Raw genomic sequence first — 23,423 nt, 5'->3', positions numbered from 1 at the left:
CATCACTGTACCCCACTGCTTTTCTGTAACACTGCTAAACCCCTTCTCATCCCTCCAACCACTGTACCTCCTGCACATCTTCCCCACCACTGTACCTCCTTGCTCTTCTGTCCCACCACTGTAACCCCCCTGCTCATCTGCCCCATCAATGTACCCCTTTTCTCATCTGTCCCACCACTGTACTTCCCTACACATCTGCTCCACCGCCGTAGCCCCATGCTCTTCTGTCTCACTACTGAATCACCTTCTCATCTGTCCCAACACTGAACCCCCCTGCTCACCTGGCCCAACACAGACCCCCCCCCCTGATCATCTGGCCCATCACTGCATCCCCCTGCTCATCTGGCCCATCACTGCACCCCCTGCTCATCTGGCCCACTGTTGAACCCCCTTCTAATCTCTTACATCACTGTACCTCCCTGCACATCTGCCACACCTGCTCTTCTGTCCCACCTCTGAACCCCTCCTTCTCATTTTCCCCAATGCTGTACCCTCCTGCTCATCTGCTCCACCGCTGTACCCTCTTCTCATCTATGATATGCGTGATATGCAGAATAGTGGAAGGAAGCAGAGATGAGATACATCTACCTGTCCTGGTACACTCATCCTGATGATCCGCCTCTCGCATACAGCCCACGTGCTTGTATGTGATGTATGTGATGTATGTGATGTATGTGATGTATGGGATGTATGGGGTGACGCATACAAGCATCTGGAATGGATGCGCAATGATGAGCTCAGGTCAAGGGCATTTTCTGAAAGCAGCGGACCTGTGTGCAGGATCATATGTTGGACCCCTGCAGCTGAGAAAAAGTGATTGGGTGTGATTTTCATTGCGCTGAATACTGGCTGTGAACTTGAGAAGGGACACAGTGTGCAGAGGGGTTCAGTAGTAAGTGACACATAGTGCAGAGGAGTTCAGTAGTAAGCAGGCATGTACTGGCCATCGAGACTACCAGGAGTTTCCCGGTGAGCCAATGGCTCGGTGGGCCGATTTCATCAGCTGCCTAATTTGCCTATTGCATTGGAAGTCCGCGCCCATCTACCCATCAATCACCAACAGCTGGAGCCTGATGGGTAGATCGAGATTTAGCCAGAATGCAGCGTAGCGCAGGAAGCGTCTGTAAGTTCTCTCTCATGTCACGCAGCTCCCCAGCAGCCCCTCCTCTTCTCGTCCATCCCCATTTGCTTGTGACATCATCTGGGATGGACGAGAAGAGAGGAGGGGCCACCGGGGAGCAGCGTGACATGAGAGAGAGAAATTACAGATGCTTTCTGCGCTACTCTGCATTTGACTAGTAAAAGCTGTGCCCTGGTGTGCCCCATGTGCTTTAATGGGCCATAATGTTCCCCAATGTGCCATAATGTGCCCGATGCGGCCCGATGTTGTTGCGCCCTGATGTGCTGTGACCTGTGCCCTGATGTGTTGTGCCCTGGGCCAGTCTGAATGAAGTCCAGGGACACATTTTTGTCCCAGTCCAGCCCTGGTAGTAAGTGACGCAAGGGTTCAGGAATAATTTCAACATAGTTCCTAGAAACTCAACAGTAACAGTAATTGCACAAACTGTAACTTAATTGTGGTTTTCTCAATCACGGTGAAATCCCTTCTTTCTGAGATTGGTAGTGGCAACCAAGCGAGTCGTCTTCCTCCCAGATGGTGGACGGGGCTAGCAGGACTGTGATTGGCTTTAGCAGTGGCCAAGACAGTCCTCTTCCTCTTGGAAACAGGGACCACCCCCCAGCAGAATGGCACCCAATCTCTTCCCCATCACAAAAGCTGACGATCGCAGCTACAGCAAAGTTAGAGAACCAAACAATGTTTCCTATCTTTTACAATGTGTGGGGGCGCAGTGCCTCCCCCTCAGTGCAGGTGAAGTGTGGGGAATTCTGAAATTGAAATGCATTAGGGTCTCACTGACACTTCCCTGCGCTGCTCGGCTGCTGGGGAGGGAGTCGAGTGCCACCAAAAGAGGCATGGTGTGCCGTTTTTGGCACCAGTGCCGGGAGTTGCCTACCCCTGTTCTAGGATATAGGTTGTAATACTACATTGTATCTATTTCTGCTTTCTACAGAGACTAAGGGAACCGTGGAGAGTCCACCTACCTCCATTTACACATACCGATAGGTAAGCCAGTCCAGGTTAATAGTTCTCTTCCAATAACCACCTCTGGGGACCTATGGGCCCTTTAGTAAAAAAATAAATATATATATATATTTTTTTTAATAAAAAATAAATAAAAAAAAGGGGGTTGCCATCCGGGCCCCTGGGGACCTCCGGGCCCCTTACAGGTGTACTGCCTGTACCCCCCTGATGGCGGCCCTGTCTATACTTATACCTCTATACACACTGTACATCTAATGCCGCGTACACGCGATCAGTCCATCCGATGAGAACGGTCTGAAGGACCTTTTCATCGGTTAACCGATGAAGCTGACTAATGGTCCGTCGCGCCTACACACCATCGGTTAAAAAAACGATCGTGTCAAAACGCGGTGACGTAAAACACAACGACGTGCTGAAAAAAAAGAAGTTCAATGCTTCCAAGCATGCGTCGACTTAATTCAGAGCATGCGTGGATTTTTAACCGATCCATCGGTTAAATTTAAAACAAGATTGCTTTTTTTTAACCTATGGATAAATAACCGATGGGGCCCACACACGATCGGTTTGGTCCGATGAAAGCGGTCCATCAAACCGTTCTCATCGGTTTGACCGATCGTGTGTACGCGGCATAAGGGAACCGTGGAGAGTCCACCTACCTCCATTTACACATACCGATAGGTAAGCCAGTCCAGGTTAATAGTTCTCTTCGAATAACCACCTCTGGGGACCTCTGGGCCCTTTAGTAAAAAAATAAATATATAATTTTTTTATTTTGTTTTATAAAGAAACAATTAAAAAAAGGGGGGTTGCCATCCGGGCCCCTGGGGACCTCCGGGCCCCTTACAGGTGTACTGCCTGTACCCCCCTGATTGCGGCCCTGTCTATACTTATACCGCTCTACACACTGTACATCTAAGTATTATTATTATTATTATTATTATTATTCAATTATACATTGATGCAATATTAATTTGTTATCATCATAGCTCTGTTTGTTAACTTTTTTAATTGACAAAATTGTTTTTCAATCTAGCCCTTGTTGTACAATGTGCTTCCTATCTGCATTCATGTTACATGGTGTTGTACTTTTATAACACTTCAATAAACATTTATTGAACCAGAAATAAAATGTTGTAATCTGTTTGTGCATTTGATATATAAACTATCCACTTTGATCTTGCTCTTCTGCACATATTTACGTTTTTAACTCCAGTGAGACATTTATATTGCAAAAACTGATTGTATACTTTTTATTGTTGTTTTTTTTTTATGCTTGCATGTAATGTTAGCCCTGAAGAAGGGGGAGGCATTTTCCCGCAAAACAAGTTGGCTCAATTTGTTCATTCCATATTCTCAGTAAACAATTTTTACCCTTTCATCAAGTGTGGCATCACTCTGTACAACAAGCACATCCACTATATCTCCTTTTCTGAAGCAACACCATAGTCCTACCAGTCAGGTAGCAGCACAAAAAGAGTCACATATACCGCGTTTGCCCAAAAATAGGACCTACCCCGAAAATAAGACCTAGGCCTCGTACACACGACCGAGGAACTCGTCGGAAAAGACACATTGTTTTCCTCGACGAGTTTCTTGTTAGGCTTGTGGAGAAACTTAACAAACTTTCTTTGTGTACACACAGTCAAGACCAAATCTCCTCGTTCTCAAACGCGGTGACGTACAACACATACGGCAGCAGGGGAAGTTCGATTCCACTGGCACAACCCTTGGGGCTGCTTTTGCTAATCTCATGTTACTGCGTGTTAAAGCGGGGGTTCACCCTGTTAAAAAAAAAAAAAAAGTTTTTTTTTATTAGACCATTAAATTCGGCATCGTAGCGCGAGCTACGGTATGCCGGTCCTAAATTTTTAATCCCCGTACTCACCGTGCTATCGATGATTGAAGAATCCGGGGAATGGACGTTCCTATGGTGAGAGAAGGTGATTGACGGCCGGCCCTGGCACGTCACGCTTCTCCGGAAATAGCCGAAATAGGCTTGGCTATTCACGGCGCCTGCGCATAGCCTGTGCGCAGGCGTCGTGAATAGCAGAGACCTACTCCGGCTGTCTTCGGGGAGCGTGACGTGCCAGAGCCGGCCGTCAATCATCCTGCCTCTCCATAGGCACGCCCATTCCCCGCGGGAGACGGATTCTTCAATCAACGATACCACAGTGAGTACGGGGTTTAAAAATTTAAGACCGGCATACCGTAGCTCGCGCTACGATGCCGAATTTAATGGTCTAATGATGGAAAGGAGGGTGAACTACCGCTTTAAGTAAAAGTTTGGCGAGAGACGATTTGCACTTTTCAGTCTGTTACAGCGTGAGGAATGTGCTATCTCCATTACAAACCCTACTTTTACCGAAGGTGCGCTCCCGTCTCATACTTTATTCTGAGCATGCGCGGGTTTCTAAGCATACACACGAACATGTTTCTCGTCGAAAACCAGCCCGACGAGGAACACGACGAGGAAATTGAGACTCCCGACAAGAAAAAAGAGAACTTGTCGAGTTCCTCAACAGTTTTCTCGATAAAAAGCATACACACGACCGTTTTTCCTCTGCAAAAAAGCTCTCCCACCAAGTTTCTTGATGGATTCTGTCGAGGAAAACGGTCGTGTGTACGAGGCCCTATAGTTATTTTCCAGGAGAGTTGCAATATAAGCCCTACCACAAAAATAAGCTCTAGTTTAAAAGGCTTGTGAAATCCTATAATCTACTCTATTACAGTATTATATAATGTACAATGTGTTGCGTTTCAGTAATATAATTGCGGGGAAGAGAGCTCCGGCGGGTCACAAAAGTGCAGAGCGGCGCTATAACAAAGGTATTTGGCACAATTATATTACAGAAACACACATTGTACATTATATAATACTGTATTAGAGTGGATTATAGGATTTTACTTCACTCAAAATTAGGTTTCAGTTGCATTTGCACAGCGATTAGATGCGAGAACCCCAGCGGGGGGTTCATGTGACCAGCTGTGAGTGGCATCTCCATTGAATGTAATAGGAGGCAGCTGGCTACTGCAATTAATCGCAGCCACTCAGATGTAGTTGCCCACGCAGCGATCACATGCGACTAAGGCTGCATTCACACCTGAGCGTTTTGTCACCTGAAGCGCGACGCTCAAAAACGCTAGAGGGGAAAAAATACATTATTGCCTATGGAGATGGTACACCTCCACTCCAAAACGCCTGACGCCGAACGCCTGAAGCTCAAACAAGTTCCGGACCCTTTTTTGTCGTGCGAATCGGGCGGTTTGGGCGTTTTTGAGCGTTTTTATTTCCCATAGAAAGTAATGGAAACGCTCGATTCAAGCGACTAGCGTGACAACGAGCGCTTGCTACGGACGTTTTGTCGCTTTAATCAATAGAACTTTTCACCCAGGCAGAAGATTAAAAAAATCTACCAACATAGCAACAAGTGATGAAAAGATGATAATTTTTCCTATTGGCTAAAATAAAAAACGTTGAAGTACAAAAACGTCGGACGACGCTGTATGCAAACGCGCAAATAAGCATGAATATGCACGACAAAACGCCGGAAAAAAACGCCGGAAAAAACGACCGAACGACCTACGCTCAGGTGTGAATGCAGCCTAAATGCCACTGGACAGAGACTGCCTACTGCTCGCTGGGGTTCTCACATCTAATCGCTCTGCGAGTTCATTCACAGGTGTGAATAAACCTTTATCCCTCTCCTTCCAGTCCCTCTTCTTTCTTATATGTTTTTAATCTCACTCATCTTTTTTTTTTTCTCATGCTTTTTGCTTTTGCTTTTTCTTTTTTTTGCTCTTTTTCACATTCTGAACATTTTATATCTTTTTATATTTTTCCCTTATTCCTCATCTTGTGTATCTTTTAAGCAGTTAAAGCAGAACTCCGGGATTAAAAAAAAAAAAAAAAACATTAGTACACCCCCCCACACACAAAACACTAAGGGCCAGATCCACAGAGAAGTTACGCTGGCGCATCTATTGATACGCCACGTAACTTCTAGGATGCTCCGGCGTATCTTTGTTTTGTATCCACAAAACAAGATACGCCTGAAGCTGGGCTAGATCCGACTGGCGAACGTCTTAGTACGCCGTCGGATCTAAGGTGAATATTTACGCTGGTCGCTAGGTGGCGCTTCCGTTGATTTCCGCGTCAAGTATGCAAATTAGCTAGATACGCCAATCCACAAACGTAAGTCTGCCCGGCGCAATTTTTTTACGTCGTTTACGTAAGGCTTTTTTCGGCGTAACGTTACCCCTGCTCTATGAGGCGTACGCAATGTTAAGTATAGACGTCGGGCCAGCGTAGAATTTTCCGTTGTGTACGTCGTTTGCGTAAAACAATCGCAAATAGGGCTTTGCGTAGAATTACTTTTACGTCGAAAGCATTGGCTTGTTGCGGGTTAATTTCGAGCATGCGCACTGGGATATCCCACGGACGGCGCATGCGCCGTTAAAAAAAAACGTCAATTACGTGGGGTCAATAGGAATTACCATAAAACACGCCCACATCTTATCCATTTGAATTGCGCGCCCTTACGCCGACACAGTTACACTACGCCGCCGTAACTTACGGCGCAAATTCTTTGTGGATACGGAAAATACGCTGTAAGTTACGGCGGCGTAGTATATCTGAGCTACACTACGCCGGACTTACAGATGCGCCGAGGTACGTGGATCTGGGCCTAAACAGTTATTCAATTTGTGAAATTTCTTACCGTTTAAGTTGTGATTGAATTTTAACCACTTCAGCCCCGGAAGAATTTACCCCCTTCCTGACCAGAGCATTTTTTTTTTGCGATTCGGCACTGCGTCGCTTTAGCTGACAATTGCGCGGTCGTGCGACGTTGTACCCAAACAAAATTGACGTCCTTTTTTTCCCCACAAATAGAGCTTTCTTTTGAAAAAAATGGACAGGATCCAATTAGCTTAAAGGGGTGGTTCACCCTAAAAACTACTTTTTTTTATTAGACTGGCCCCCCCACATTACAATATGATTAAGGCTCTTATTATTTGTTTCATGCTGTACATACCTTTGTACAGCATATTCACCCGTGGCTTCCGGCTTGCGAGTCCCGCGGGAGTGGGCGTTCCTAACATGCCTGTGATTGACGTTTTGACCAAAAACGAGCTCCCCCCCGTCGCGTAAGCCGCGTCACGGTTGGCGAAAGGAGCCGAACGGCGAATCGGCGCTATACTGCGCATGCGCATCGCCGTTCGGCTCCTTTCGCCAATCGTGACGCGGCTTACGCGACGGGGGGGAGCTCGTTTTTGGTCAAAACGTCAATCACAGACATGTTAGGAACGCCCACTCCCGCGGGACTCGCAACCCGGAAGCCACGGGTGAATATGCTGTACAAAGGTATGTACAGCATCAAAAAAATTATAAGAGCCTTAATCGGATTGTAATGTGGGGGGCCAGTGTAATAAAAAAAAAGTAGTTTTTAGGGTGAACCACCCCTTTAAGTTAGATTCTATATAGCGCGCACCTCATCCCGTATAGTATTAGGTGAAAAGTATGGACAGCAATGGGGCTGTAACGGTGCTATATAAAATAAGTTATAACAAATAATTTTTAATATTATAGTAAAAATATCATAGGAGAATGATACATCACAGAACAAGAAAATTTAAAAACATATCATTTAAAAATGCGATTTCCGGGTCGCTGGAGATCCCGATAGAAACAGGTAGCTGGTCGTTTAATATGATCGCAACCAAGGTGGTAATACCCAATATATTTCGCCTATCAACAGGCTTCAGGGGTGAGGTTAGGACCAATAAAAAGCCAGCTCTGCTACCCCGGATGGGGAGGAGAAAAGAAAATCTCTCTTTGATCCTGCCAATAGCAAAAAGGTTAATTAAATCCACAAGTGCTTTTTTTACCACTATTATTCCTTTATATTGGCTTTTAACATTTTCAAATGCAGCTAATTAGAAATTGGATGAAAGGTGTAGCGCTGGGAAACACTTTTTGAAAGATAAAAAGTGCATTTTATATACAACTATATAGATCAGACCAAAATGAGGGACAAATGAGGAGGAATGAGGGACAGAGGGACATTTCTCCAAATCAGGGACAGTCCCTCGAAATCAGGGACAGTTGGGAGCTATGCCATTGCAAGGGAGGGTTTTTTGGTTTCCAGAAGTTGAGCTTTGGGCTCTCAAACTTACAAATACTCCTGCAACAAGAGATTGCCTCGAGTCATTTCGTAGTGTTTATTCTTTGAATTATTAACAAAAAAAAACCTCTAGCACAGTTTTGTTAAGGGGATTTCTTTTAAGACAAATGCTGTACATACTATGGAGACAGAAGTATTGAACGTGTTTTTCCAGTCTAGGGTCACGTGGAAGTTCCACAGAGGCCACTATTCAAAAGAAGACCTTCCCTTCACTATTAAAGGTTATTATGCTAAAGAAAATGTTCATGATTTGCTTGGATACAGTTTATCTTTAACCACTTAAGCCCCGGACCTTTAGGCAGCTAAATGCCCAGGCCAGGTTTTGCGATTCGGCACTGCGTCGCTTTAACAGACAATTGCGCGGTCGTGCGAAGTGGCTTCCAAACAAAATTGGCGTCCTTTTTTTCCCACAAATAGAGCTTTCTTTTGGTGGTATTTGATCACCTCTGCGGTTTTTATTTTTTGCGCTATAAATAAAAATAGAGCGACAATTTTGAAAAAAATTCAATATTTTTTACTTTTTGCTATAATAAATATCCCCCAAAAATATATATAACATTTTTTTTTCCTCAGTTTAGGCCGATACGTATTCTTCTACATATTTTTGGTAAAAAAAAAACGCAATAGGCGTTTATCGATTGGTCTGCGCCAAATTTATAGCGTTTACAAAATAGGGGATAGTTTTATTGCATTTTTATTAATTATTTTTTTTTACTACTAATGGCGGCGATCATCGATTTTTTTCGTGACTGCGACATTATGGCGGACACTTCGGACAATTTTGACACATTTTTGGGACCATTGGCATTTTCACAGCAAAAAATGCATTTAAATTGCATTGTTTATTGTGAAAATGACAGTTGCAGTTTGGGAGTTAACCACAGGGGGCGCTGTAGGAGTTAGTGTTCACTTAGTGTGTGTTTACAACTGTAGGGGGGTGTGGCTGTAGGACTGACGTCATCGATCGAGTCTCCCTATATAAGGGATCACTCGATCGATGCAGCGCCATAGTGAAGCACGGGGAAGCCGTGTTTACATACGGCTCTCCCCGTTCTTCAGCTCGCGACGGAACGGCTATAAACGAATAGCCGCGCCGTCGTCCCGGATCGCTCCCCGCGGGAATCCGACCGCCGCATGTAGCGGGGGATCCCGATCGGACCCCCCACCCGCTAGAAGGCAAGGACGTACCTGTACGCCCATTTGCCTGTACGTGCCATTCTGTGGACGTACATTTACATGCGGCGGGCGGGAAGTGGTTAACTGGGAGGAATGTAATGTCCAGCATAGTCGCATACCTCCCAACTGTCCCCTTTTGGAGGAATTGTCCCTCTTTTGGAACCAAATCCTTCTGTCCCTCTTACCCTTTTTCCTTTTCCAATTACTCTATTTGTTATTTTGGGAAAAGCCAAAATAAAATAAAAGTAGTATTAAAAAATGGATTAAGCCAATCATCTTTTTCTCAATAATCCCCATGACCTAGCAGGGTGATTTTAACCCATGCTAGCGTTTGAAGAAAGGGTTAAATGCGACTGTGTATCGTCACTGCGGAAGCGCCCCCCTGAAAAAATGTCAACGGACGCCCATGACTAGGATGCCATTAAAGTTCATGTGCGTGTAAAGGCAGGTGTCCCAATACTTTTGGTTATATAGTGTAATTATAGTTTTGTAGAGAAGCTGGCATGGCTGTGTATCTATGAGCGGAACGAATCAAAGGCAGCAGTGAAATATCCCAACTCTGCTATGCTGAGGTGGGAAAGAGATATAAGAGATAATTTGGGCGATCACTGGGAGGAAGCCTTAGAGGCGGTGCGTTTATGCTCTATGAATGCGTCTCATAGACTGTCTGAATTGTACATCTTATTGAGGTTATGCTGCACACCATGGGCCATCATCCAGGCCCTTCATGCCCACAATGCTGCAGGGACACTGGATTTCTTATATATTTACTGAGGCGTTGTCCAAAAACTTCACAGATATTGGGAATCAATATTGAGAATGGTTAATAGTGCTCTTTCTACTAATATACCACTGGACCCTAGGTCATGTCTTCTAGGCATTCTGGAGGAGGTGGTACAGGATAACTACCTTAGGGAGGGTGGATGTGATCAGTACAGAGCCAATCAGCACTGTCCAGACAGAGGGTCAGGGGTCATGCAGCCTCATAAGACAGTCAGAGTATAATGAAAACTACTCCTACAAGATTTAACCAGACACTGATAGAAGTTACATAGTTGGTCAGGCCGAGTCCGTCTAATTCAACCAATAAAAGGTTAAAAAAAATGGAAACGCATAATTTTCCACTTCTTAACCATTTAAGGACCGCCTCATGTAAATATACGTCAGCAGAATGGCACGGACAGGCACATGCACGTACCTGTACGTCCTCTGCTTGACGTGGGTCGGGGGTCCGATCGGGACTCCCCCCCGTACATGCGGCGGTCGGTAAGCCTCGGGGAGCGATCCGGGAAGAGGGCGCGGCTATTCGTTTCTAGCCGCTCCGTCACGATCGCTCCCCGGAGCTGAAGAACGGGGAGAGCCGTATGTAAACATGGCTTCCCCGTGCTTCACTGTGGCGGCTGCATCGATCGAGTGATCCCCTTATATAAGGGAGACTCGATCGATGACGTCAGTCCTACAGCCACACCCCCTACAGTTGTAAACACACACTAGGTGAACCCTAACTCCTTCAGCGCCCCCTGTGTTTAACTCCCAAACTGCAACTGTCATTTTCACAATAAACAATGCAATTTAAATGCATTTTATGCTGTGAAAATGCCAATGGTCCCAAAAATGTGTCAAAATTGTCCGAAGTGTCCGCCATAATGTCGCAGTCACGAAAAAAAATCGCTGATTGCCGCCATTAGTAGTAAAAAAAATAAAAATGCAATAAAACTATCCCCTATTTTGTAAACGCTATAAATTTTGCGCAAACCAACCGATAAACGATTATTGCGATTTTTTTTACCAAAAATAGGTAGAAGAATACGTATCGGCCTAAACTGAGGAAAAAAACATTTTTTATATGTTTTTGGGGGATATTTATTATAGCAAAAAGTAAAAAATATTGCATTTTTTTCAAAATTGTCGCTCTATTTTTGTTTATAGCGCAAAAAATAAAAACCGCAGAGGTGATCAAATACCACCAAAAGAAAGCTCTATTTGTGGGGAAAAAAGGACGCCAATTTTGTTTGGGAGCCACGTCGCACGACCGCGCAATTGTCTGTTAAAGCGACGCAGTCCCGAACTGTAAAAACCCCTTGGGTCTTTAGGCAGCATATTGGTCCAGGGCTTAAGTGGTTAACCTCCCTGGCGGTATGATTCTTTCAGAAAAAAGGTGCTGAAAGCGGTACCATTATTTGCAAGGAAATTTGGCGTTTTATACTGTAGGCCTGTAATTCTTAGGAATAACTCACTTAAATCTGACCAAACAAGAGACAAATAGGCATCCCGGGTATGACATTTTTTTAAAAACAAAATTATAAATTATAATATAATAAATAATTATAACAAATAATAATATAATTATAATAAAAATTATTCAATAATGTAATCAACTCAAAATCACTGAAATGTTCTCAGTTGCAGAATTGTCGCTGTCATTACTTTTATTTTTTTATGACGTATTTCCCCACAAATCGCTATCGCACAATTCTGCAAGTGATTATAATTTATTGTCGCTGTTTTCTAGCTGCTCTAAAACTATTTTTGACATAAAGGGACACTTTTGGTTGCTATGGACAATCTACAGTTTTTCAGGCAGAAAGAACAGTTTTTATTATATAAAAGTACATGTAGGGCACTGGGCAGACCACTAGGGACAAGGGGGGTGTGTATTTTTTACATACAGTACTGTAATCTATAAGATTACAGTATACTGTATGTAATGTGTTTGTTTACGTTTTTGAATTTCGCGCCGTTCTCCGCTCCCGTGCGTCGTAACGTCGCAGGGAACGGAGATCGGCGGCACAGGAGGACACTGTGTGAATCGAGCGAGGTCCCGTTCGCTCACACAGCGCGGTGGCATCGCTGGATCCAGGACAAGGTAAGTAACTTTGTCTGCTGCTGCAGCGAGGCAAGCCCGAGTCTGACTCGGGGTTACCGCTTTTGGTATAAAAATCTCACCCCGAGTCAGACTCTGGAATACCGCTAGGAGGGTTAATAAATGATTAAACAGTACTGACTGGTATATTCAAGGCTTTGGATATCTTTTTATATCCTTTCCCATCTTTGTAAAGTTTCAATACCTTGTTACGCAGATCTTTTGACTGTTCTTTTCTACCTCCTCATGGCTCAGTGTCTAGCCTGCTTAGTGCATCCATGTGAGAGCTAACAAACTCATTGACTATTTATACACAGACACTAATTGTGATTTAACCACTTCCGGACCAGCTCACGCTGATATACATCGGCACTTTGAAGAGGGATATCTTTGTTTTGGCAGCAGCTAGCTGCCATAACCCTGGTATACTCTTCTTCAGTGAGCGGTTCGGTTTCTGATAAAATGGTCTCTGCGGCGGATTCACCGCAAGATCACTTTTATTGGCAGTGGGAGAGGCCTTCCTTCCGCCACTCACCGGTGCCCTCCACCGCTTACTGGAGCCGTCGGTAGTGGCGGAGGCGATCATGTCAGCTTCCTGGCTTGGTATGGAGACGAGTGAGGGGAAGATGGCCCCCGCCCATCTCCATACCATTGTAGGGCGGAAGCGACGTCAAAACATCACTTCCGCCCATAGCTCTTAAAGCAAAATTATATTTAAAAAAAAAAAAATTAAATGGTATTTCTTTTTTTTAATTGCATTTTAGTATAAATATGACATCTCAGATCTTTTTGACCCTAGATCTCATATTTAAGAGGACCTGTCATGCTTTTTTTCTATTACAGGGATGTTTACGTTCCTTGTAATAGGAATAAAAGTAACACGATTTTTTTTTCTCAAAAGAACAGTGTAAAAAATAAAAAATAAAAGGTAACATAAATAATGTCCCACGAGCTCGCGTGCAGAAGCGAACGCATACGTGAGCAGCGCCCGCATATGACAACAGTGTTTAAATCACACATGTGAGGTATCGCTGCGATCATTAGAGCTAGAGCAATGATTTTAGCCATAGACCTCCTCTTTAACTCAAAACATGCAACCTGTAGAATTTTTTAAACGTCACCTACTGAGATTTTTAAGGGTAAAAGTTTGCCACCATTCAACGAGCGGGCGCAATTTTGAAGCGTGACATGTTGGGTATCAATTTACTCGGCGTAACATTATCTCTCACAATATAAAAAAAAATTGGGCTAACTTTACTGTTGTCTTATTTTTTTGTTAAAAAAGTGTATTTTTTCCCAAAAAAGTGCGCTTGTAAGACCGATGCGCAAATACGGTGTGACATAAAGTATTGCAACGACCGCCATTTTATTTTCTTGGGCGTTAGAATAATTTTTTATAATGTTTTGGGGTTCTAAGTAATTTTCTAGCAAAAAACGGTCCTTAACCACTTAAGCCCCGGACCAATATGCTGTCTAAAGACCCAAGGTGTTTTTACAGTTCGGGACTGCGTCGCTTTAACAGACAATTGCGCGGTCGTGCGACGTGGCTCCCAAACAAAATTGGCGTCCTTTTTTCCCCACAAATAGAGCTTTCTTTTGGTGGTATTTGATCACCTCGGCGGTTTTTATTTTTTGCGCTATAAACAAAAATAGAGCGACAATTTTGAAAAAAATGCAATATTTTTTACTTTTTGCTGTAATAAATATCCCCCAAAAACATATATAAAAAAAAAATTTCCCTCAGTTTAGGCCGATACGTATTCTTCTACCTATTTTTGGTAAAAAAAATCGCAATAAGCGTTTATCGATTGGTTTGTACAAAATTTATAGCGTTTACAAAATAGGGGATAGTTTTATTGCATTTTTATTAATTTTTTTTTTTTTACTACTAATGGTGGCGATCAGCGATTTTTTTCGTGACTGCGACATTATGGCGGACACTTCGGACAATTTTGACACATTTTTGGGACCATTGTCATTTTCACAGCAAAAAATGCATTTAAATTGCATTCTTTATTGTGAAAATGACAGTTGCAGTTTGGGAGTTAACCACAGGTGGCGCTGTAGGATTTAGTGTACACTTAGTGTGTGTTTACAACTGTAGGGGGGTGTGGCTGTAGGAATGACGTCATCGATCGAGTCTCCCCTATAAAGGGGATCACTCGATCGATGCAGCGCCATAGTGAAGCACGGGGAAGCCGTGTTTACATACGGCTCTCCCCGTTCTTCAGCTCCGGGGAGCGATCGCGACGGAGCGGCTATAAACAAATAGCCGCGCAGTCGTCCCGGATCGCTCCCCGAGGGAACCCGACCGCCGTGTGTAGCGGGGGGGGGGGTCCCGATCGGACCCCCGACCCACGTCTAGGCAGGGACGTACAGGTACGCCAATGTGCCTGTCCGTGCCATTCTGCCGACGTAAATGTACATGCGGCGGTCGGGAAGTGGTTAAGTGGTTGGCAATTAGCCTTTAATTGCCATTTTATCCTGTGTGTGCCACCTTCTGTGTCTGTACTAAGGCCAAACATTCCAAGTTATGTCAACTTTTTATCAGGGCCAATTGGTCGATTTCTGTTATCATTATTATTATAAAAAAGATTAAAAAAAAACATGTGATAATAAATGGCTTCATGTGATTGCTATCCTTAAATAAAATATTTTTTTTTGGCAAGATCAGTCATATTTTCAATATTTATGCCAAATCTTCACAATTTCTGCCAGGGTATGCAATTTTTTGAGCACAACTATATATAGTAAATGCACTCTCCAGGGTTTAGTAACACTTTAAAAAGAAAAAAAGTTTGAATGTCACTGGGAGTCAGCCAAAAAAAAAAAAAACAGGAAACCAGTTCTTATATCAGTAACAGTAACAGCCAAAGGAAAAATCAGCAATCAGTGGTGAACTACAAAGCCCAGCAACATTTTTTTTTTTGCATGAATCAATTGATAAAAAATCCCTAGTTATAAAACAAAAATGTAATTCATATATTCTATATAAAATGTACAAAACAAATAACATAAATCATATATTGATTAATAGATGTAATTATATAATCAACTACTTGACAAAAAAAAAAAAAAAAAAAATTAAATATGCTTAACAACCTATAGTAAATTGTATAAATAAAATGACTACAAACATAAAAACCCAAATGAATGTGAAAAATTCTACAATCAATAAAAAAAAAAAGATTCTCCAAATCAAATCACCAGTGGGAATAAAAAGAAAAGAAAAGAAGGGAGGCTAATCACTTTTTTTAATATTTATTGTAATATATATTTACATTAAAGTTTTTGTTTTTTTATGAAAAGGCAATACAGTAAATTGTAGAAAGTGTAATCGCATTTGTAGAATACTCATTATTTACTATAGACCACATACAATTAAGTGTCTAAAAGGAAGAATGTGATAATATCCAGAAAAAAACTACTAAAATTTGAGCCGGACGTCTCGGCATCGGGAGGTGTGTGGCCAGGGCCGCTTGAAGGAATTTGGGGGCCCCAAGCAAAATAGAGAGCTCGGGGGCCCCAAGCAATTGCTTGGTTTGCTTGCCTTGTCGCAACGGGCCTGTGTGTGGCTGAATTGAAATTACCATAGAAAATAATGAAGGATGCCAGACTGCTCAGCGCGTACTTCAGTGATGGACAGAGGAGCTCACGGCTACAAGTCTTTTTAGGAGACTAGAAAAATGCATGGAGCTGCTGAGATAGACTTTGCTTTCTGCACTGCTGGGCCTGTTGACTGGTATATCCCGGAGCCCTTGCTGTGCCTATTGCTGCGCTTGATGGGCACAGTGGCTGCGCTTGATGGGCACAGTGGCTGCGCTTGATGGGCACAGTGGCTGCGCTTGATGGGCACAGTGGCTGCGTTTGATGTGTACAGTGGCTGTGCTTGATGTGTACAGTGGCTGTGGTTGGTGGGCACAGTGGCTGCGTTTGAATCACACAGTGGCTGCGCTTGATGGGAACAGTGGCTGCGCTTGATGGGCACAGTGGCTGCGTTTGATGTGTACAGTGGCTGTGCTTGATGTGTACAGTGGCTGTGGTTGGTGGGCACAGTGGCTGCGTTTGAATCACACAGTGGCTGCGCTTGATGGGAACAGTGGCTGCGTTTCATGGCACAGTGACTGCGCTTGATGGGCACAGTGGCTGCGCTTGATGGGCACAGTGGCTGCGTTTGATGGCACAGAGGGCTGCGTTTGATGGGCACAGTGATTGCGTTTGATGGGTACAGTGGCTGTGCTTGATGGGCACAGTGGCTGCGTTTGAATCACACAGTGACTGCGCTTGATTGACACAGTGGCAGCGTTTGATTGGCGTAGCCGCTTTATGGACACAGTGGCTGCGCTTGATGGGAACAGTGGCTGCGTTTCATGGCACAGTGACTGCGATTGATGGGCACAGTGGCTGCGTTTGATGGGCACAGTGGCAGCCATTGATGGGCACAGTGGCTGCGTTTGATGGGCACAGTGGTGGCCATTGATGGGCACAGTGGCAGCCATTGATGGGCACATTTTGAACACCAGCTGCCACTGTCCAGTGTGGTTTTGTGTGATCTACCTCTGTGTGCCCTGTCTGTGCTCCTATCTTATCACAGTAGTTCTGCAACAGCTGGAGGGCCACAGGTTGAGCACCCATGCATTACAGCATGAAATATTGGAACTGCCATTTATATGGGGGAATAAATAAAACATTTCAAATGCAGTTTTCAACTACAAGCTCTCAGTGCTTTCACACTTTCTATGGAATAATAGAAGGTCAGTGCAGAATCACAGTTCTTCTTGTAGTGCTGACAGATGTGGGTTGGGAAGGGGGGTCAATAGACGTGGTAACCTCTCCTCCTTCAATGAGGTTCCATTAAAAGTAAAAACAGTCCGTGGATGAGCGCCATGACGCCGCCCTGTTAATGATTCATCAGTTCCGGGCCTTCAGCTCCCGCGCCATCTGACAGAGGGTACACGGCCCGCAGAAGGTGAGGCACACGCAGTCATTGCAGATACTTCCCTATAGGACAAAGACAGAGATAACTTACACATCACAAATATAGAGCGCAGCAATTTTCATTTAAATACAGTGGGCCGGATTCAGAAAGATGATCGCATCTGAGATACGTTACGCCGCTGTAACTTTGGGCGCAAGTTCTGTATGCAGAAAGAACTTGCGCCCTTAGTTACGGCGGCGTAACCTACGTGTTGCGGCGTAAGCCCGCCTAATTCAAATGGGGATGTTGGGGGGCGTGTTTTATTTAAATTTTACTTGACCCCGCGTTTTTGACGTTTTTTTGACGTTCGTAAAATACCCCATTGTGCATTGCTCCAAAGTACGCCGCAAGGACGTATTGGATTTGACGTGAACGTAAATGACGTCCAGCCCTATTCGTGGATGACTTACGCAAACGACGTAAAATTTTCAAAACTCGGCGTGGGAACGACGTCCATACTTAACATTAGCTACGCCTCATATAGCAGGGGTAACTATACGCCGAAAAAAGACTAACGTAAACGACGTAAAAAAATGCGCCGGCCGGACGTACGTTTCTGAATCGGCGTATCTACCTAATTAGCATATTCATTGCGTAACTATACGGAAGCCCCACCTAGCGGCCAGCGTAAATATGCAGCCTAAGATACGACGGTGTAAGACACTTACACCAGTCGGATCTTAGGGATATCTATGCGTAACTGATTCTCTGAATCAGGCGCATAGATACGACCGGCCGTTTGGTGGCTCTCCTGGGCGAAGCCGTATATGTATGGGATTTCACCGCAGTATATCTGCGTGAGACGGTCAGGAAACGGTTAAAGAACACATGTTTGTAATAGTAAAAGAAATGACTGTGTGCTCAGTATGCTTTAGTGTAAAATCTTACCGGGATGTGGTGGCGCTCCCTTATGCCAGTGCGCATGGCCAGTATGGCGCCTCCTAAACACGGCAGGCAGCAGCACTCTCCGTAGTCTGAGGCTACTCTGCACGCCAGAATGCAGGGGACAAACGCTCCGCAAAGACCTGGAAGACAGAAGAAGTTCGGGGTTAATGAAAAAGTCAAAAAGCTCTCAAGAAAGTGGATTGAAGAATGTTGGGCGTCATGTAACCTGGAAGAGGAGAGACAATCACAGCGCTGGATTATCGAGTCTGCCGGTGAAAGCACCTGAGATTGGGCAATTATACAAATTTGGAGTTGCTGGGGGGGGGGGGGGGGTCTGTTGTGCAGAGTATTGGCTTCATTAGGTCCTCGGGGATGGAAATACGTGACCTCATCAGGCCATGGCTTCATTAAAGTCCCCCGAGGCTGGAAATACGTGACCTCACCAGGCCATGGCTTCATTAAAGTCCCAGAGGCTGGAAATACGTGACCTCACCAGGCCATGGCTTCCCTAAAGTCCCCAAGGCTGGAAATACGTGACCTCACCAGGCCATGGCTTCCCTAAAGTCCCCAAGGCTGGAAATACGTGACCTCACCAGGCCATGGCTTCCCTAAAGTCCCCGAGGCTGGAAATACGTGACCTCACCAGGCCATGGCTTCCTTAAAGTCCCCGAGGCTGGAAATACGTGACCTCACCAGGCCATGGCTTCCCTAAAGTCCCCGAGGCTGGAAATACGTGACCTCACCAGGCCATGGCTTCATTAAAGTCCCCAAGGCTGGAAATACGTGACCTCACCAGGCCATGGCTTCATTAAAGTCCCCGGGGATGGAAATACGTGACCTCACCAGGCCATGGCTTCATTAAAGTCCCCGAGGCTGGAAATACGTGACCTCACCAGGCCATGGCTTCATTAAAGTCCCCGAGGCTGGAAATACGTGACCCCACCAGGCCATGGCTTCCCTAAAGTCCCCAAGGCTGGAAATACGTGACCTCACCAGGCCATGGCTTCCCTAAAGTCCCCGAGGCTGGAAATACGTGACCTCACCAGGCCATGGCTTCCCTAAAGTCCCCGAGGCTGGAAATACGTGACCTCACCAGGCCATGGCTTCCTTAAAGTCCCCGAGGCTGGAAATACGTGACCTCACCAGGCCATGGCTTCCCTAAAGTCCCCGAGGCTGGAAATACGTGACCTCACCAGGCCATGGCTTCATTAAAGTCCCCGAGGCTGGAAATACGTGACCTCACCAGGCCATGGCTTCATTAAAGTCCCCGGGGATGGAAATACGTGACCTCACCAGGCCATGGCTTCATTAAAGTCCCCGAGGCTGGAAATACGTGACCTCACCAGGCCATGGCTTCATTAAAGTCCCCGAGGCTGGAAATACGTGACCTCACCAGGCCATGGCTTCATTAAAGTCCCCGAGGCTGGAAATACGTGACCTCACCAGGCCATGGCTTCATTAAAGTCCCCGAGGCTGGAAATACGTGACCTCACCAGGCCATGGCTTCATTAAAGTCCTCGGGGATGGAAATACGTGACCTCACCAGGCCATGGCTTCCTTAAAGTCCGCGAGGCTGGAAATACGTGACCTCACCAGGCCATGGCTTCCTTAAGTTCCCGAGGCTGGAAATACGTGACCTCACCAGGCCATGGCTTCCTTAAAGTCCGCGAGGCTGGAAATACGTGACCTCACCAGGCCATGGCTTCCTTAAAGTTCCCGAGGCTGGAAATACGTGACCTCACTAGGCCATGGCTTCCTTAAAGTCCCCGAGGCTGGAAATACGTGACCTCACCAGGCCATGGCTTCCCTAAAGTCCCCGAGGCTGGAAATACGTGACCTCACCAGGCCATGGCTTCCCTAAAGTCCCCGAGGCTGGAAATACGTGACCTCACCAGGCCATGGCTTCCCTAAAGTCCCAGAGGCTGGAAATACGTAACCTCACCAGGCCATGGCTTCCCTAAAGTCCCAGAGGCTGGAAATACGTGACCTCACCAGGCCATGGCTTCCCTAAAGTCCCCGAGGCTGGAAATACATGACCTCACCAGGCCATGGCTTCTCTAAAGTCCCCAAGTCTGGAAATACGTGACCTCACCAGGCCATGGCTTCCCTAAAGTCCCTAACAAAAAACCCTCCACTTTATTATACATCACTAACCTGGCCTCAAAATACCAACCTAATCCTTCACTTAGTTCCTCCCAAGACCTCCTGCTTTCTGGCTCCCTTGTCACCTCCTCCCATGCTCGCCTCCAGGACTTTTTCAGAGCCTCTCCCATCCTATGGAAATACGTGACCTCACCAGGCCATGGCTTCATTAAAGTCCCCGAGGCTGGAAATACGTGACCTCACCAGGCCATGGCTTCATTAAAGTCCCCGAGGCTGGAAATACGTGACCTCACCAGGCCATGGCTTCATTAAAGTCCCCGAGGCTGGAAATACGTGACCTCACCAGGCCATGGCTTCATTAAAGTCCCCGAGGCTGGAAATACGTGACCTCACCAGGCCATGGCTTCATTAAAGTCCTCGGGGATGGAAATACGTGACCTCACCAGGCCATGGCTTCCTTAAAGTCCGCGAGGCTGGAAATACGTGACCTCACCAGGCCATGGCTTCCTTAAGTTCCCGAGGCTGGAAATACGTGACCTCACCAGGCCATGGCTTCCTTAAAGTCCGCGAGGCTGGAAATACGTGACCTCACCAGGCCATGGCTTCCTTAAAGTTCCCGAGGCTGGAAATACGTGACCTCACTAGGCCATGGCTTCCTTAAAGTCCCCGAGGCTGGAAATACGTGACCTCACCAGGCCATGGCTTCCCTAAAGTCCCCGAGGCTGGAAATACGTGACCTCACCAGGCCATGGCTTCCCTAAAGTCCCCGAGGCTGGAAATACGTGACCTCACCAGGCCATGGCTTCCCTAAAGTCCCAGAGGCTGGAAATACGTAACCTCACCAGGCCATGGCTTCCCTAAAGTCCCAGAGGCTGGAAATACGTGACCTCACCAGGCCATGGCTTCCCTAAAGTCCCCGAGGCTGGAAATACATGACCTCACCAGGCCATGGCTTCTCTAAAGTCCCCAAGTCTGGAAATACGTGACCTCACCAGGCCATGGCTTCCCTAAAGTCCCTAACAAAAAACCCTCCACTTTATTATACATCACTAACCTGGCCTCAAAATACCAACCTAATCCTTCACTTAGTTCCTCCCAAGACCTCCTGCTTTCTGGCTCCCTTGTCACCTCCTCCCATGCTCGCCTCCAGGACTTTTTCAGAGCCTCTCCCATCCTATGGAACGCCCTACCCCAATCTGTCCGATTATATCCTACTCTGCTTTTAGCAGATCCCTGAAAACCTCCTCTTCAGAGAAGCTTATTCTGCCTCCACCTAGAAACTGTACTTTGGTTTTCTCCATCAGTTTATCCCCCACAGTTATTACCTTTTGTATAATTTGCAGGGGCGGACTGACAACTCATGGGGCCCCTGGGCAATAGGAAATTATGGGGCCCCCAGGCAATAGATTATGGGGCCATACAATATACACACACATACAGTATACATACACAGTATACACACACACAGTATACATACACACAATATACACACACAGTATACACACACACATACAGTATACATACACATATACCTCCCAACCGGCACGGATTCTGTGGGATTCTCCCGCCCAGACTGCATCTTCCCGCAGTCCCGCCAATCGGTGAATTTTCCCGCACACAAAGCTGTGCAAGAAGGGGGAGCACAGAAGGTGGTGGAAAAGGTCTGAGGGGAGACATGCTCTAATGACCGGAGCGGTGTGCGAGAGGAGAGCCGACAGCTGTGCACAGGTGAGAGGCATCATGGTGTATAACCCTCCCCACTCATCAACTTCGCCCCCCCCCTCAACAACTTCGATCCGGCGGAACCTCCCCCCCCCCGCTCAACAACTTCGATTGAGTCGCGGACCCCCCCCCCCTTCCGCTCAACAACTTTGATTGATTCGCGGACCCCCCTGCTCAACAACTTTAATGAAAAGTTAAAAGAATGTCCCGCAGTGGATGTTTCAAAAGTTGGGAGGTATGATACACAGTATACACACACACAATATACACACACAGTATACACACACACATACAGTATACATACACAGTATACACACACACATACAGTATACATACACAGTATACACACACACACACATACACACAATATACATACACAGTATACACACACAGTATACACACACACATACAGTATACATACACAGTATAGACACACACACATACACACAATATACATACACAGTATACACACACACATACAGTATAAATACACAGTATACACACACACATACAGTATACATACACAGTATACACACAATATACACACACACACATACAGTATACATACACAGTATACACACATACATACAGTATACATACACAGTATACACACACACACATACAGTATACATACACAGTATACACACACACATACAGTATACATACACAGTATATACACACACATACAGTATACATACACAGTATACACACACACACACATACAGTATACATACACAGTATACACACAATATACACACACACACACACACATACAGTATACATACACAGTATACACACACACATACAGTATACATGCACAGTATACACACACACAATATACACACACAGTATACACACACATACAGTATACATACACAGTATACACACACACATACAGTATACATACACAGTATACACACACACACATACAGTATACATACACAGTACACACACACATACAGTATACATACACAGTATACACACACACACATACAGTATACATACACAGTATACACACACACACTGAAAAGGTGCTGGAGAGGCAGGGCAGCTATAATCTTTGGATTTAAAAAAAAAAACACAGATTTTTACATACTGTCCCTGGTTTTACTGAGGCTGGCAACCCTGATGGGGCCCCCTAGTGGCATGGGGCTCTTGGGCAGTGCCCGGGTGTCTCAATGGTCAGTCCGCCCCTGATCACTTGATCCTCCCTCTTAGATTGTAAGCTCTAACGAGCAGGGCCGTCTGATTCCTCCTGTATTGAATTGTAAGCTTTACCATTGTTTTAGCTGCGCTATTTGGCTGCTAGCGGGGCGTATCGCCGCTGCCGAAGCGCCTCCCCCCCTGAAAAAATTTCAGCAGATGGCCATGTAGACACCATTTGATTGCCAGGTCAATGGGACTCGCCTA

At 45.5% G+C, this 23,423-nt stretch overlaps 1 protein-coding gene across 1 annotated transcript in view; it reads right to left on the bottom strand.

Annotated features, from left to right (window-relative positions):
• Positions 1–16,785: 16,785 nt before the first annotated feature.
• Positions 16,786–23,423, bottom strand: part of LOC120916363 (cornifelin homolog B-like) — a 9,592-nt gene continuing 2,954 nt past the window's right edge. Inside the window, exons 3-4 of the mRNA XM_040327285.1 lie at positions 18,192–18,328; positions 16,786–17,326 (exon numbers count right to left, since the gene is read on the bottom strand). Coding sequence (XP_040183219.1) covers positions 17,237–17,326; positions 18,192–18,328 — 227 coding nt within the window. The 3' untranslated portion in view covers positions 16,786–17,236. The remainder of the gene's footprint in view (positions 17,327–18,191; positions 18,329–23,423) is intronic.

The sequence above is a fragment of the Rana temporaria genome, chromosome 10 (assembly GCF_905171775.1).
Source record: "Rana temporaria chromosome 10, aRanTem1.1, whole genome shotgun sequence".
NCBI lineage: Eukaryota > Metazoa > Chordata > Amphibia > Anura > Ranidae > Rana > Rana temporaria.
Note: the sequence above shows the minus strand (reverse complement) of the source record. Positions and strands in the feature narration are given on the sequence as shown.